The 17,633-nt window shown below is 40.8% G+C and overlaps 1 protein-coding gene across 2 annotated transcripts in view; it reads right to left on the reverse strand.

Annotated features, from left to right (window-relative positions):
* The window catches only part of LOC123985178 (synapsin-3-like), a 112,434-nt gene that overhangs the window by 62,450 nt on the left and 32,351 nt on the right, over nucleotides 1–17,633 (reverse strand). For both annotated transcript variants that reach the window (XM_046072599.1, XM_046072598.1), the window contains exons 4-6: nucleotides 16,744–16,835; nucleotides 1,575–1,731; nucleotides 69–158 (exon numbers count right to left, since the gene is read on the reverse strand). In XM_046072599.1, the coding sequence (XP_045928555.1) occupies nucleotides 69–158; nucleotides 1,575–1,731; nucleotides 16,744–16,835 (339 nt within the window). The remainder of the gene's footprint in view (nucleotides 1–68; nucleotides 159–1,574; nucleotides 1,732–16,743; nucleotides 16,836–17,633) is intronic.

Below are 17,633 nucleotides of genomic sequence, written 5' to 3' on the forward strand. Positions count from 1 at the left end.
GTTGTGTGTGAGTGTGTATCTGTGCTCTGTATTGTTTGAATGAAAAAAAAAATCTGTGAGGCACTCACCATCTGCGTGTGGTTGGGATAGAAGGTTTGTTCATTCAGGGGGAATTTATCTGGACCGTGGGAGTGGTAGAGCTTAACCATCTGAGAAAACTGCAAGCAGAGAAAAACAAGACAGTTGGACATCATTATTTAAGCAGCGGAGGACAGGAGCAGCTTGATAGAAGCTTTCAAAGGTTATATTTGTGTTCACAGCATTCCTAACCAGCGGACATGTTGCATGATGAATCATCTAGACCTCAACATCCAGGGTTTGGATGGCAAAGGTGTTTTGTCTGAATTAATTATGTGTTTTTTTTCTGGCCCCCTCAAATGCTTATAAAATGTGACCCAGCACAGTAAGATGAAACTCTGGCTGTTAAGGTCTTAACACCTGTTGCCCTAGTTGGAACAATATATTTTGGGATCCTTTCAGAGCTATTGAATGTTGAGGTGTGGCAGTTTTCTGGTGGGCCTACTTCCTCTTACCTGAGACATGAAAGTTGCTTTAGATACAGTAGCTAACATGCAGAATAACAACAAACAGCATGCCTGCCTTCATAGTTATCAAAGTGATATTATCATTGTCGTAATGCATTTAGTGCAGTGGTTCCCCAACTGGGGGGCACTGAGGCAATGAATCGGATAATTTGGGAACAATAAGCAAGAGTTCATTGAGGCTGGCAGGGTTTGCATGATTTTCTCAGAGTGCATAAATACATGTGAAGTACAAAATGGACACACCATTGGGAGAAAAAAAAGAAATGCTTGGTGATGCTTGGTGAGAAAACTCATCTGTCAAATCTAAAATATGACGAAGCCTGTCTTGCTTTTTAGCATTGGATCCTAATCTGAGTGCTGTGTGCACACTGTGTTGCATTGAGAATGGAACAAGAGTGCTTCAAGATTTATAAAATTATTGTGGGTTTTTAATAACATTTAGCCACAATTAAATTTATTTGGCTTCCAAAGAGGGACATAACATAAGAGACTAATTTGCAAAGAGTAAATTACCATTCATTAATTATAGACAGTGATGGAATACCTATCTCAAGCAAAAGGTCTCTTTGATTTTCACTGAGCATCAAAATAGATAGAACAATGTGGTTATCTGAAAATGTATGGTATAGCTTTGTAAAATAGGAAAGATAACATGTTAAATACATAACTTGTAGATAACATGAAGAAGTGCATTTTTATGTAGTAATGGAAGTTTGTGTTTTGTCTCAAATACCTGTTCCTTTAAACTTACTCTATGTACTGCAGGTGACATGACCACTATTATGAGACCATAACTCATTCACACCATTTTCACTGCAGTCTTGTATCTAGCTTTATCACAGTACAGACTGAGTAATAACGTGTGATGGTGGTGATGAAGGCAACTTGCTCCGCCAACTCCAGACACAGGTGTTACAGCTCCCTTTAATAGCCCAAATAAATCAGTCAGGGCAGCTGCCGAGGGAGGGACTTACGACACCTTTGTGTGGGTTAAAGTACAGCAAAGGCTGTAGTAAAAAAATTGCTTACCACCCAGGGTTTGCTGCAGAAGTTGTAGATGGAGAAGAGAGAGTTGATGCTCGGAACGCCGCCGAAATGCAGGCCAATCACAAGGTTCCTGAAGTCCTCACCGGGGATCATACTGTAGGCGTGCTGGCGAATCAGGACAAAGTCTGGTTTGAAGGACCTGCAGCAGGACGGACAGAAAGCCATCAGATAGTGGAGTGTGGAGTGTGATGGGTTTGGGTTACCAAAGGAGAGTGTAAACTGTCTTCTACGGTAAAATCTAGTGCCATCTTCAGGTCCAAATGTAACACTAAATACCAGCAATGGCATTCCCATCATCTAATTAGCAAACATTAGCATGCTAACATTTTAAACCAAAATGGTGAACATGGGAAACATTATACATGCTAAACAACAACATGTAGTGTTGTCTTTGTGAGGATGTTATCATGCTGATGTTAGTATTTAACTCAAAGACCCTTTTCATCCACATTGCTTTTTTCAGAATGTGGTGAGGTAGGAGAAACAAAGCTGAGGAATATTTACATATGGTAACTTCAACTTTAGATTTAAGAAAATTCAAGGTTATCAATTCATTTCACAGGCTTTTAGTCTTTTAGTCCTAACATCTTCTACAGCTGACATTTTGAAGATTAAAGCCGTAGTCCCTCCCTCCACCTTACTCAATTGGCCGACTTGTCATCACAACATCTGTCAGTCATCTTGTCAGCTGTCACCTGTCCTGAGGATGGGGTCTCGGGACTCAAGGAGGGAATTTACATGCTATAAAAACAGCATTTTCAAGCTTTTAAATGAAAGTTTTCAAAAATGTACCGTTTAGTTTAACACCTCTAACCTGACTGTGCTCGGGTCAGACACCTTGACCACACTGGGTCCTGCGGGGCCGACAGCTCTGTCAGCACATTAACACACTGTATCTGGGCCTTGTGTTTACAGTCAAGGGCTCCATTATTCAGCGACTGTGTCAGGCTGAAGGGGTGAAGAAATGTTCCTCGGTGCACCTAATCTTTTTGGACCACCTATCCAATTAACACAGCCTAATCCTTCCTCTACGAACTGTTCTGGGAGCATTGCCAAGCAACCCATCAGGCACCTGGAGGCCTCATTTAAAGCACTCCACATTTCGCATTAACACAGGAAATTCACTTTGACTGCAGTCATGTTTAACCTCTTGTTGTATTCAGTTTTGATTCATGTATTGTGCAACTGTGAACGTTTCTAATTCCTGTCATAGACAAGAACCTCACATCTAATATCTCCATAACATCTCATTTGACTGAGACTGACTCTCTTTCCGCTGGCCTATGGTGCAGAGATATGAATAGAGGCTGTGAGGCCATGCGCGAGATGGTAAATAGTAAATACACTGTACTTATAGTGCCTTTCTAGTCTTCTGACCACTCAAAGCGCTTTACAATACAAATCACATTCAGTCACATACATACTCTGATGGAATCACTGAGACCCCCGATCCCCAAACAGAGCCGCATTGCAAACATATATGAGTTATGAGAATCTGGATGAGTTGTGGGAACTACAGGACAAAGGGGATGACAAAACACACCTTCAGAGACAGTACTACAGCACTATTGATTCAGTACTTGGAGAGGTGGATTCAACGAGCACTCACAGTTGACTAGTGTACTTGTTGCACTGAATCCAGAAAGTGATACATTTCTTGACATAAAGCATGTGTTTTTTTTAGTTTTTAGTTTTTTTTTTGTTGTCTTAGTTCCTGTTTTATTTTCAAACTATTCTTCCAAGGTGTCTTGTGTCTCGTCTGTACTTTTACATCCTGTCTTTGTGTTTTCCTTGGTTGATTGTTTGCACCTGTTCTAATGTGTCCCTCTCTGTATGCTGCTTTCATACAGAGATCAAACAATATACCTGCAAAGAATATCCGCCAGTATGCCACATTCGCTCACTCATACTAAACGTTTGCAACATGTATGCTTTCACATAGTGATCCGGCTTTCTGGAACCAGCATCGTAGAAAAAGACTGTTACGTGTAATACAACACCGGCATGCCGGCTGTGGCTTTTCACACATATATCGTTCCGGTTCATTACTACCAACGTTCCCGCCTAAGTGGCGGATCAAATCGGACTCCCCCTCAAGCTCTGTCCCTTTCATACAGCGCAGCGAGCCGGCATAGTGGTGCAATACTCCCGGAAAATAAGGAGGTATGAAAGCGCCTTATGATTTACAGTCTGTGTGTGTTCTCCTGTCTTTGTCAGTTCGTCTCAATCAATTCATGTGTTCTTGTCAGCTTGCAAAAATAATCACAGCCAATCGAGGCGTGTGGACAATACTTCCTCTCAAAGTACCACGCACATTGGATCAGATGACTGGTGTACTGGCTGCTTTCAAACAGACCTTAACATCTGGCGCCAGCAATATGCGAGAATTCAATTTCCACTCTGAGAAACGTATTTTAAAACTTGTGTGTCTGTACGTGTGGGTGAGATGGAGAGAGAGAGAGAGAGAGCGACAGACAAAGAGAGAGAGAGAGAGAGACGTGGCTTGCACGTAGGCTATATTTTGTGCAGAGTGGCTGCACAATGCAGTGTGCGTGTGTGTGTGTGTGTGTGTGTGTGTGTGTGTGTGTGTGTGTGTGTGTGTGTGTGTGTGTGTGTAAAAGAGATACTTTGCAGCATGCTTTGGAATTGGAGCTGGGTTGTTTGTCAACTGCAAACTCATTATCAAGCACTTACATCATAGAGTACTGGTGCTGAGTAGTTGGGTACAGTGGGCTCATCACTGAAATCAGCTGCCTGCTGCAGCCAGAAATGAGTTTGATGAGAGCAGTAAGAAGGGACCTAAACAATAAAGCTGCAGTCTGTAAAACAAAACAATGAGCTGAGAAACGCTTCAATGATGCGAAGAGCTGAGGCGAGCTGAAGGCTGATTATTCTTTGTAGGTTCGTCACTACAAGTGACCTCTTTCACACTGCACAAAATCATTTGATCCAGTGTGAAAAATAAAATATTCATATGTGCAGCTTTAAGGCAAGTTAAAGTAAAAATGTCTGTATTTGTTTTTCTTGCTAAATGACTTCTATTAACTTGCAGGCAAACACTTGCACATCCAACATGCACAGTAAATATATGCGTGCACATATGCACAGGTATACACACACAGGAGGTAAAGGGCTGCAGATTGTGGGGTGAAATTACAACCAGGCCCTCAAACAGGCAAGTGTTGCTTATGTTAGACAGCGGGGACAGGGCTGGCAGGACGACTGAGGAGTGATCTTGTCTCGGCGACAGAGCGACTGCAGCTGTTCCTCGCTGCTGCTGCTGCACTCACCCGCAGTGGCAGCAGACCAAAGGCTGTGCTATTTATACTGGATCAAGCTGTTTATTGAGGCTCCAGAACCAAACCAGACTCAACAGTTCCTGATAAATGCAACGATTTGTTTAACGTGCTGTTTCTAGCAAACACTCAAAGTTAAAAGAGAACCACATTTTGCTTAAGGGTGTGCACGGGATGTTTAACGCTGCATGAGCCAAGACATTGATTTAAAATGCACTGCTATCATCCAATCTTAAAATCTTCTAATCCAGATCGGAGGGGTTGAATGCGGCTATGGAAGCAAGAAGGGCACTTTTGCTGCATGTCATCCCGCCTCTCTTTGCTGCCATTTGTCACCAAAATGCGTAGTTGCCAATTTCTTTCATTTCAGTCAATCAGTGAATCGACAGCTCACTACAGAAGCAAGTTCTATGCAGGCAGTCACACAGTTGCAAAATAGTTAATATCACTGGGCTTTCTCTTTTGGGGTTCCTGTTAAACATGGTCTGCCTTCAAGAAGAGCTCCACTCACGATAAATGCAAAATTGTATAGATTAATTAATTTGTTATGGGATTAAACCAAAATTTAAATGCAGTCCTCTCAGGACAGGATACCAGTGACATTTTCCATGTGTCTGATATATTCACAATGCAGATGTAGCGCAAGGACAACCTCTTATCCCTTGTTTTTATCTATTATGATCTGTTCACAAAACTGTTTACTCTATGCGATGCTAAACGCATACATGCAATAAACCAGGTAGACGACACCTTTGTGCTACTTCATTACCACAAAAAGGCCAGATGCAGGAGACAATCAGCTCAACGGGATGGCTTTCGCCGGGCTACGTTTAATGGACCCAGTGCCCTATAGCAGCAGAGCATTACTGAGGTTTGTCACCCATTAACTTTGTTTTTCTGTCTCTTCACTCGGACTTCTTCTGCAGAAGCAGGGCTCCCTGCAGGTCGTGGATTACATTAAAGCCACACATTTATGCTTTATGATCCGAATCGCTCGGGCCTTACAGTCATCACTTCACGGGCAATATGCTAATGCACCCTTTGAATGGGTTATCAGTGGTACAATAAAGGTTGATAACAGGCACTGATACTGCCGATCGCAGGATCATAGATTAGAACATGGGGAGGCAATGGATCCACGTGGAATCATGAGCCCACTTGAATAGCAAGTTGAGCAGGATAGGTACAGACGTGGTGGAAAAAATATCCATTTTTAAAAAGTCATTCTTAAAGTCAAGTGAAAAAGGTAACATCATTTAAATTAATAAAAACTTAACAGTTTGTCTCAGGTATCTTAATAATAGTGAATCTACCTTCTTTGATGTCGATATTGTAACTTACATTTAGGTGAAATATTTTTCAACTAGTGAAACTTTATTCATAAAATTACTGACAGATTTTATATTAAAAAGGATCTAATGACCATGTGTAGGTGAAAGTGGTCGCTAGTTGTGATGAACCCACAGAGAATAATCTCGAGACTCTGCAGCTTCCTTCAGCTCTACAGGGCGTTTTAGCATCTTTCAGCTCATCATTCCGGCCCGCAACTTGAATTATTTGCGTGAAAAAGCTCTGATAAACTCACTCTACGCTACCTGCCCAGCACCAAATGGTAGAAGTTAGTGACAAACGAGTGAACACAGTAGAGCATTTAGCTGCTAGAGCCAGATAGGTCTCTCAGGGGACTCAAAACAGAGCTATGGCGAGAGTAACTATTGGAATTAGATTAATCAGGTGACCAGAAACACAACTTAAAATTAATGCTAATTTAATCCTAACCCATATCACTAACTCACTTTATAATCTGATGACATTTCCATGTTGTTTACAGCTTGTTTCCACTGCCCCTAATGGCCTAAAAAGTTTAAATTTGTTAAAGCCAGTGATGAAGAGAAAGAAGTTCACCACCCTTTATATCTGTATGATATACAGTACAACAGTGCCAACAGAATGTTTTCATCAGCATTCCTAAAGCAGAAAACTATTCAAACCCAAGACAATATGCCGCCATTTTGTTCTCCAGATCCATTTATCATACAGAATCTCTGACCTTCTAATGGGCTCCACAGGGATGTCTGAATTGCGGGGAACATTTGTCTTCATATTGGCCCTGTGCCTGGCTCAAAGGCTGGTAAGGGCCTTATCTTCGTCCCATCAGTCTGTCTCTCAATGATAAGGATAATCGGGGTAGAACTCGCCACAAATGTCAAACAGTACATGCCGAGGATCAGCGCAGCACTTGTACACAATGGTGCATTGTGCTGAACTGGCTCTCCGTCATCGGAGGGAAATGCACCTTAGAGAGAAAAGTCTGTGCTTTCCTGTTACCAGGACAGACACTATAGCAAAACAAAAACCTCTATAGTGCCACAAATTTGTCATGTAAGCTCCAGCTAAAAGTCATTTTATGGTGTAACAAAAAAAGCTCAACATTGTGGGAAATTTGCTCTTTTTCTGGGAGATAAATAAGAAGCTGTAGCTGGGGGGGTGAATAGCTAGCTTAGCATAAAGAATGGAAGCAGGGTAAAACAGTTATGCTAGCTCTCTCAAAAGTAAAAAAATATGCCTAGCAACCCCTCCAAAGATCAGTAACACGTATCTCTTTTGTTTAATACGTAGACAAATACTAGTGTAAAAACCTGTGTATGTATGTGCATGTATTTCTTGGAAAGCATCATGAAATACTTTGTGCACACCTCCAAGCAGAATAGCAAGAGGTTTCCCTGAAAAAGCTTTTTAGGAGGGGGGGATTTAAAACACGGTAGCTCTGCTTTAATCTTGAGAAGCTGCAGAGCTGCAGTCTCTATTCATTAGTCAGTGCAACTTACACTGTACATTACCAGCTAAACTGAGGCTTTTTGAAGACCCTTTTCACTCTCTCCCTCTCTCTCTCCTGTCGTTCACCAGTCCTGAGTGTTGTGTGCATGCCCTGCTGCCGACAACTGCATGCACGTTGCGGTTCCTCGCGGGTCTATTTGAAGTAGCCTGCTATTTAAAAACGATTAATATTGTTTTTGTGGTTCATTAAATGATCAGAAAGTCCCACGAAGTGCGGAAAACTCAACACAACACCGGTGAAGCTTGGGCTCGGTCTCTTCACCGAGTGTTCCTCTTCTGCCACTACACACACACACACACACACGCTATCCCTACACATGTGTACTGACGATCCACGGTTAGGGTTACAATTTTTTTATTCACACACTTTAAAAACATTGATTGAAAGTTTTATTCTTTTTACATGTTTATTTACAGCATTAAACGTTGAAATGTATATTGTAATAGGCTGTATATTAACTTATTGGGAGAAAACTGGTAGTTCTATGTAAAATCAGACGTTGAGCACCCCCATATCGCCAAAACGGCATGATCCTTGTTTCGACAGTTGAATCAGGCTCCGCCAATCTTTGACTATTCGGGGTTAGCCCTAAATTAAATTAACCATTTACATAAGAGGGACTGTTATGTCATGCTTTTTGGCAGCACTGTAGCAGAGCATTCCTGTTTTTATGTGACAAAATGTTTAGTCCTGTCAAACATTAAACAAAGATATCAGCTTTGGGGTATACATTAATACTTACTCTGCCGCTCTGCTTATGAAAACTATGTATGCTTTTGTTAAATGATAATCATCATCATTTAGAAACAACTGGAGAGGGGTTTTCCAAAACCCCTCGGTCCAAAAGTCAACATTTCAGTTTGTTTTAACTGGTGGATTGAGATCTACTTGGCTGACAATAGGAAACAACTTGAAATGTTTGACAGAAGTTTTCTCAAAGGTCAACAGCGTGAATTTTGGAAAAGCAATCTTCAACAGAAAAAGAGAATAATGCTGAAAACTGTTTTAATGTAAAGTTTGTTACAGTTATAACAGTCAGCATCTAATCACAATTAATGTTGATGTTGTACATTAGGTTATTAAGGTTTTACTACATGAAACTTAAGTATATTTCTTAAACAAATCCGACTGTTCTTTAGGTTTTGATCTTGGACTGCATGCATTTTGTCCAAAGAACCCTGACGAACTCTCCTTTCTGTGTGTATAGTGACTCCCTAGCCTAGCATCATGTTGTGGTCAACTAGCCTGGATCTAGGACTCCCTGCGGTTGCGGCTGTGGCTCCAATCCCGGTGGCACCAGCGCGACCTGGCAGTGGCTCAGATCCTGGGCGGTGGCCCAGTCAGAGCTGCCAAAGCCCTGGATCGCCTCCAGCTACGATCGCACTCCAGGGCTCATCCCCACATCACACTGAACACGGCGAAGGTCACATAGAAAATAAAGGACGCATGCCAACAACTAAAATAACAAAGACTTGTAGATTAATTTGAATTACACCTCTAAAATCCAAACAGGAGAGGGTGTAACATCGGCACATCTACTAGCAAAACAAATGACAGAATGTTTAGTTGCTTAACAGTGATTGTGTTGAGGATTTACAGAACAGTCCCACGGGAGGCAGATGTAATGAGGAAAGGAGCTGCAAGAGCGATAGAGCACCAAATGACCTCTGGCAGAAAGGGAAATGAGTGTTCTTAACCGTTTGAGTGAATTAGCGGGGCCATTTGTATTCATGGCTATTTTACAAAAGCATGGTGGAGTGGGCCTCACGGCCACTGTATGCTTTTGTTACAGTCACAGCACTCCTAAAGGAAACCACCCTCAGGCGTCTTAAAGCCATGTCTAAACTCAGCGTGTCTGTGAGTGGGATTTATTTGCTTGGTAACAAGATGAACCTGTCTAAGGTATTAGGTGTTGAGGCTGCTCCAAGCAGACATTGCCTCACTGATTAAAACAGGCTTTCACAGGGTCAAGGGAAGGGATGGTTAAGGCTTGTTTGTGTGTGTGTGTGTGTGCGTGTGTGTGTGAATCGTCTCTTTGTCGCCTAAGCAGTTAATCGTCACCTGAGGTAACCAAAGGAGGAGAGTCTTCTTATGTGTTCTGTAGGGAATTGGAAAGGAAAGAGGGGTGGCCCTGTCTGGCTGAGACCGGTAGCTTTCAGGACAGAAAATTAAATAGAAGGAGAGAAAAACAAGAAGAAATCAGACAAGGATCCGCTAATGTCTTCTGGCTACCTCCCTCCCTCCATCTATGGGGCAGAGAATGATGAGGAATGTGACAAGTCTGTCCTGCCATGCCGAGGTCGGGAGCCACATACACACATGGAATTCAGTATATTACTAAAACAAATTTAGAGAACTTTCTCAAATGCAGTCAGCTCATCTAAAATATTTTTATATATTTACAGAAAATTACTGAATTGCACTGTGGACTTTTGAGAGCTGGAATTGCACATAAAAACTTTTACACTACTGGGAATGGAATCTACGTCTGTTACTTATACTTGCCCAAATATGGCTCTTGGTGATAATTTCATAATAAACACAAGTTAAATTGACTTTATAAATCTATGGACACTTGAGTTGAAGTCAGCTCTGTTAAAGGAATACTGTTTTTCAACATTATATCTATGTCTTTGAGCCTACCCAGATGCGGGGTGGTGCGATTTACCTCCTTCCACCAACAGCTGGTGGCGGTAAAATGCTAAGAAACATAGCAATGCGCCGACAGAGACAGTGAAGAATAACACTTGTAGCAAGCAAAAATTTTTGTTTAAATCAGTGAATGTAAACTTTATTTTCATTTACAACAAAAATCCACAGGGCACCTCTAAGTTAGGCGAAAGTGTAAGCTAGCCTGAGTACATAGGGGAGAGCAGGGGCGAAAGTACCATTTTTCAGAAAAAAACGATTTTAGAAGATTATGTTATAGACAGTGATATATTTTTGCTGTGGTCACTAACTCACAGGTGTGGTCTTTGGGGTGTGGTATTTTGTACAAATGTAGAACGACTTCTGTATAATTTCACTTTAAACATAAGCGGCACATTGTTAACACACGGGAGGGTCGAAAGTAACACACAGGAGGGTTGAAAGTACGACCTTCTTTCTGTGAGGCAACAGTGCTAACTACCGCACCACCGTGCCGCCCACCTTGTGAATATGTAACTGCAAAAGTATTTTTATTTATTTTATAATTACATTTTCATTTTATTTATAGTTTCTTCAAATGTTTCAAAAGTAACCCAACCGTATACCTGTTCAAAATGTTTTTTATTGGCAATGTCAATCCATTTTATAAAACATTTCTTCAACAATATGAACAATATGAAAATGAATATTCATAACATAAATATAAATTCTCAAAATAATGCAAAAATAGTCATGTTTCTATCCAGCTGATTTTATACGTAATTCCAATATGTGCATGAAAACATCTGGCTGAATCACCTCTGTCTGTCTTTCTGACCCTCACTCTTGGCATAATCTGTTGGTATAATATAACATAAACATGTTTCAATACATGCTGCAACACAGAGAAAGTCACCACATTAGCAGCAGGACAAAAGAAACACTTGTCGTCACTGTAGCGGGACAAAAGTACACGTGTTACTTTCGTCCCGACAGGAACGATGTACTGACATATCAACACAAATTACTTTTACACTGAAAAACTCCGACAGGGCAAACTTCAGGGTGTGTTAAAGCACTAAATAACCTGTAGATTAATCATTATTGTGACACATGAAACGAGAGACACAACTTGTAAATCGAAAAACAGTCCCGATCCAGAAATTTACTTGCCGTGTTCGAAAAAACAGTTTTCCGAAGACAGCCGCGAGAAACGATGACGAAATCATGCAATATTTGGCAGCTCCATCAAGGGTTGCGTGCTGAAGGTGCTGTCACAGCTTGGACTGCAAATGCAGTCAGGGCTCTGAGAAAATCGCCTTGTTGCTTTCGCCCCGATTTACCCCTACCTTAAAATTACCATGCACATCCTCGATATGCTCAGCAATTCAAACAAGTCTAGTGTTCTGCCCACTGACAGCTGTCAGAGAAACCAATCACACCAATCAGAGCTTAGTGGACAGGATTAAGAATGTGGGCATTGTCTTCCTACATAGCTAGCTAGCTGCACCCTTGAAAAATGATTGATGATTATGAGAAATTATGAGATACATGTTTTTGTAAGTCGACTTACAGAAATAACAACTTCTAAATCTGAACATTCCCCCAGTTGATGTGAAAACTTTATCAACAGCTACCGCAACGTCCATGTCAACTGAAAATTACATCAGCAGGACAGAGATGTCACTCGCCTCCAACTGGCTACTAAATAACGCCCTTCTTCCAACAAGAAGTCAACTCACATCCACACAGCACCAGGCTCAATGATTTAAGTGAAACAAAATTGCAATTTAGTCTGTTTATCAGACTACGTGTAAACCAACTGGTGTATAATGCTGTCAAGCTACATATCAACAGTCCTTCTCCTTATGAGCAAAATGAGCTAGTGTGCTTGGGAATCACCCGTCATTGTGTGTTGTCCTAGCAACATGTGCACATCAAATTGTTTCTTATGGTATTTACTGATTATGATGCATTTGTGAATAATTCAAATTCTAGGTGTTCACCCTTCATTTCTGTGAAGTTAGAGGCATGGTTTGACTGGACTAAAAGCTAAATTAAAGCTACTTTGAATAAAGATTTGTTGTTGTTGTTATTTATTGGTCATGATGCTATTGTTAGCCCAGAGCTGTTGTCAGTTACACAGAAAACCTCACCGGTTTCACTGATACTTCAGTTCTAATTATATACTATTATATCAGACACCTTCAGAATTATAATAAAAGAATTTTGTGATTTGATTTTTTTTAGATTTAACAAAGTGCTGTGTCTTAAGAAAAAAACAAGCTCACTTCATTTAAATAGAGCTCCTTGAAATTAAGCATTAGCGTAGGTATCAGTGTACAATAATGTGAGCAGCTAGTGTTAATTAGGCCCTCTGAGAGCAATAAATGTTTTTATTGAGTTCTAAAGTTTGTTATGCTGAACTCCAAACCTCCACCTCACACACACACTTTACTTTTACATCCACATTAAAGCCATCTAGCTGACACTGCGACCCAAAACCACTTATAGTGAGTGCAACAGTAAAACAAGCTCAATAAACTCCTCAATCCTCAACCGTTAACATACCCACTCCACGACATTAATCACCACTTATTAATCAACAGGTTTTATTAACTACACCTGGAGCTGTGTAAGGATGGTGGAGGAAAGAAATGTTGCTCTGTGGTTTATCATACTTTGGTGATCCGTCTTTCAGCCAGACCAGTGTTGTCACTTGGAGCGGAGCAGCTAGCTGGAGGTTTTGGCAGCAGAGAGCAGAGGAGCCAAAGGGCTGACTACAGCAGTGCTGCTGGGAAGAACACGCAATAACTACTGTAACTTGTGGTGTGTCACTCTGCTGTCCTGTAGGCTGTGCAATATGTGCCACGTTGCACACAGTGGTGGCAACATTGCAAGGAGGCTGCACTTCTTATGCCCAGGAAGCAGGAACCAGCAGTCAGGCTTTGTTGCATCTTTTTATTTAGTTAAGGAAAGCAAAGGTATGGTGGTAACATGAAAGCCAAGCCAAAGTAAACATATCCACTAAACTATGACGCAAAAACTGATGGTTCCTACGCCTTGACACTGACATTTTGTTTCTAGATTTCGGGCCTGAACTTTGCACAGGGTCACAATCAAACCTCTGGATGCACAAAGCCAGACAGAGGTACTCGCATACTTTTTATCCGATTTTTAGAGCTGTGCATTCACATGCTTCAATCCTTGTGAAACTGTGTGCGTGATTCCAGTCCTGCAGTTAGCTGTAAATGGAGTCAGACACCATTAATCATTTTTCTGGGTGGTATGACTATTAATCCCATGAACCAGTCATTGGCAGCGATATCTCTTATTATTTTCATCAAAGATTAAGAATGTAATTAATGATTTAGTTTATTACACTTGTATTAAAACAGACTCTACTAAGTGCTGTCCAATAAAGGATATAATGAATACAATACAAATAATACAAATAAGCCCACACCAACATTCAAAACCATAATAAATCACACATCTGACTACCATGATTTATGGCTGTAGATTCACAACAAATCACGCAAACTTATTCATTCAGTCTCTCACCATGTTTTTTCAATTTAATTTTACGGTATTAGACTGAGCTCCCTCGAGGAGAACATGAGTACGCACATTCTGCCTTTCTAAATACCAGATTTTTGAGAGGGGGAAATATGCATTGTTTTTTTTATGTGCGTATGCATCATAGATACATCTGGCACCCTGGTGTCATTAAATTCAGTCCAGGTTTAAAGTTAAGCCTCGTTTATGTAGATCTGGCATTTCGGTGACAGATGCACTTCTTTAAACACTTTGATGCTAAAGGAGGCCAAATGTTTACATGATCACATTCAAAGCTCGTTTGGATGACTGGATCTTTACATTTACGCCAGCATATTACAGAGCTAATCACTAGATGCAGTGCGCATGTTTATGCCAGGTGTAAAGACAGATGGAGCCAACAGTTTACGAGACCTAAACAAGATAAACAAGAACATGATTCACACACACACTATACACACACACATATAACTTTGACTGTCAATTACACACACACACACACACATAAACACACGCACACACTGGGTATCTTTAACTGTACAACCGTAGATTCATATTTTTGTTCTGCACAGCGATGACAAAAGCGGGAAAAACCTGACTTAGCAAGCAACCCTGAAACCACAGAAGTGTGAGAAAGTGTACTGCTGCATTGAGCCATGAGAGGAGATGTGTTCAGAGAGCATGCCTGTGGACAGAGGTCAGAGGTCAGAGCGCCGCAAACACAACAGCCAGAAGACACGTGGAATAGCAGCAACCTGCTTTAAATATACACTACAGTGTAAACGTGCCCGTATGCATGTGTGCAGCCATCACATGATCACACACACACACACACACACACACGAAGAAATGTAATCAGACCTTGTGCATTTAGTTTGTGCTTGGGAAACTAGTGTTATGTCTGTCCTGTGTCTATCAGGGGACGCATTACAACATGCTTCTGGCTGAGAATAAAAAACATCACTATCAAAGAAATAATGAGTTTTCATTGGCTATGATCTTGGACAAGGACAGATTTGAATCTATTTACACTCTGGGGTCTTTGGCTGATCTTTTATCCAGTTACTTACTCAATAAACAATATCCTCTTGTGGGCGTATGAATTTGTGACTTTGACTGTCAATTACAATTATCCTATTTGTAGTCAAGTTCAGAGTCAAATGAATAAAAAACAAGCTAAACCACAACAAACTGGAAGTGAATGTCTGCGTTTGTGAACAAGTCAGGCCATCTGCTGCCAATTTGCCTTCTCTATCATTACGCCGATATCACCAAGAAATAGTCAACCCACAGGTTGCATTGTAACATCAGCTGTGTCACTGCACCTGCTCAGTGATTATACTTGCTTGATTTCACACTGCACTGTCTGGTGAGGCCATTTCCGGCACAAATACTTTCAACACCAATAAGAAATTTTATTTTAGAAAATCGCGTGGAGTCGAGGCCAAAACAAAGATTAGCTGATTATTCCCCAAGAAGGCTACCACGGGGACTAGTGGGCTGACACTGGCTGGCATACACTGATGCTGATCCAATAGACCAATCAGGATGTAGAAGTTCAGAAGCCTGGAGAACAAGAAGTAAAAGACTTTTGTCACAAGAGTTTGAAGATACGGTGTGTATGATCACTCTTCCAGCAACGGCAATTGTTGGGGGTCACGAAGAGAGCTAGCTGGGTGAAAACATAACAACCAGACAAGAAAAAAGACATCTAAAAAAATGGTTGTACTGCAGGTGTAGGTGAATAAGTAGTAGTACTAGGCAATAATGACTTTCATGGAATGACACTGATCATTTTTTACCAAATGATAAATAATTAAATGTTATAAAGAGGGTTGACGATATAGAGGGATTCATATTTCAGATCCAAAATGTACTTAAATGATAACTGGAGATCATATTGATAAAACAATTATTAAACAAACAAAAAAAAAACAGGTGTTACTACTAACATTAACGATGGTTCTATTCTAGTCAAGTGTCTCAGTGAGTCATGACAGTGTGACAGTGAGCCAACATGCAGAACACCAGGACTATCTAATTATAATAGTTATATCTATTTTGAATATTGCTCTGGTATTTAATACTCCTACTTTTTGTTAAACCCGAATTGACTGATTTTTTTGGGTCACTTGGGTCAGTGGTGTGGGTCTCCACCAACTCCTAAAGGAAATATCTTGTTCTTCAGCTGCAAAATGTACCATTATTTTCACAAGCTACGCGCTAATGTGATATATAAAGTACGAGTAGCTGTCCACAATAATAGTAATGACGGGTTATATGATAAAAAGTAATCTAATATCAACAGTAGCAGTAGTTACATGTGCGCAGACTAGCTTATAGCTTCAAACTAGCTTCCAGGTTACCATAAGCGCTAGAACTGCAACCAACCGCCTACTGGGAATTATCAGTATTTTCAGAGCGCCGATCTGTTTAGCTAAAACTTGCTGTTACATGTGCATTTTGCTATATGAAATAGCATTATGGTGACACTGTGAGAAGTAGAGATAAAATGGTGCTCAAAGCCACATGAAAACAGTGACAAGATTAAACATTTTTAATCCTTCTTTTTTCAACATTGTCACACAAATTTACCACTAAGATTGAAATAGGGTAAGAAGTCTTGTTTTAGTTCTCCCATGGCATAATCACATTATAGCCTTGATTTGAGTGAGTGCAAGCACTGTCATATATAGCCTACACAGTAATGCTCAATGCCACTGGGAGAAAAGAACTAGAGTCTTTGTGCAGGCTCACTGAGGCAGATTACAGATAGCGTGGGCAAATGCGTCAAAGGACTCGAGCTCTCTTACCCCCTCAAGCATCTTACCTGACCACTTTGGTGCCACCTTTGTTGACCTGCATGTCCACCATACATCCCGAGTTGACATAGGAGGCCAGGTTGATCTCCGAGAACTCCGCCTGGGGAGCACAAAAAAAAGGATTCAGCATACACTGTATAAGGTCAAGTTTCTCTATAGTAATAGAACTCCCTGACTCAGTACTTGGATGAACAAAAGGTCTTTCTGTCAGAAACATATTCATTTTTAAAAGTGAAAGTGAAAACATTCTCTTCTTTTCATGACTCGTGGAAGTCATATGATGGAGCTACAGATGCAGGCTCTAGCACTTCAGCATCTTTCCTATAAGGAAGGGGGAAAGAGTACCTCTGATCACCAAGACAGTACAGACAATAGATTCGTTCAGGTTTACTTAATTTTACATTTCTGCATTTGCACAGCAGAGAGAAAAAGACAAGAGTCAGAAACAGAAAGAGTTGGTGAGAGGAGGCAAATTGAGTTATCCCCAGTCTGTGGCCTCCAGGACAGTGAGAGCCTTGTGAAAGGCTGTAGCCCGGCTACCTAAACACTCATTCAAACTCCCACAGATACTCAAAAGGAGGGGCGACAGTCGACTTCTGGGAACAGACTTTTTATATGGACATGGACCAGAGAGGGACAATTGAATTTTCCTGGTAATGATTGTCACAGCTGTCGAGAAGTCTATTAATGTTAATGTCCTGACCAAATTTAGCATTCCTGAAATTAACTTTCTTCTGTCACAGTGATGGTGTTTTCACAAAAGGTTTCCAATTGAATATCGGAAATTTAATTTTACAAAGTATTATTGTCAAAAAACAGTTACTGTAACTCAAAATATAGCTTAACGAGCAACTTAGCAGTAACTGAAAAGTCTACTTCTACGGGGTGCGTGTGTGAC

Source organism: Micropterus dolomieu, linkage group LG16, assembly GCF_021292245.1.
Source record: "Micropterus dolomieu isolate WLL.071019.BEF.003 ecotype Adirondacks linkage group LG16, ASM2129224v1, whole genome shotgun sequence".
NCBI classification, from domain to species: Eukaryota; Metazoa; Chordata; class Actinopteri; order Centrarchiformes; family Centrarchidae; genus Micropterus; species Micropterus dolomieu.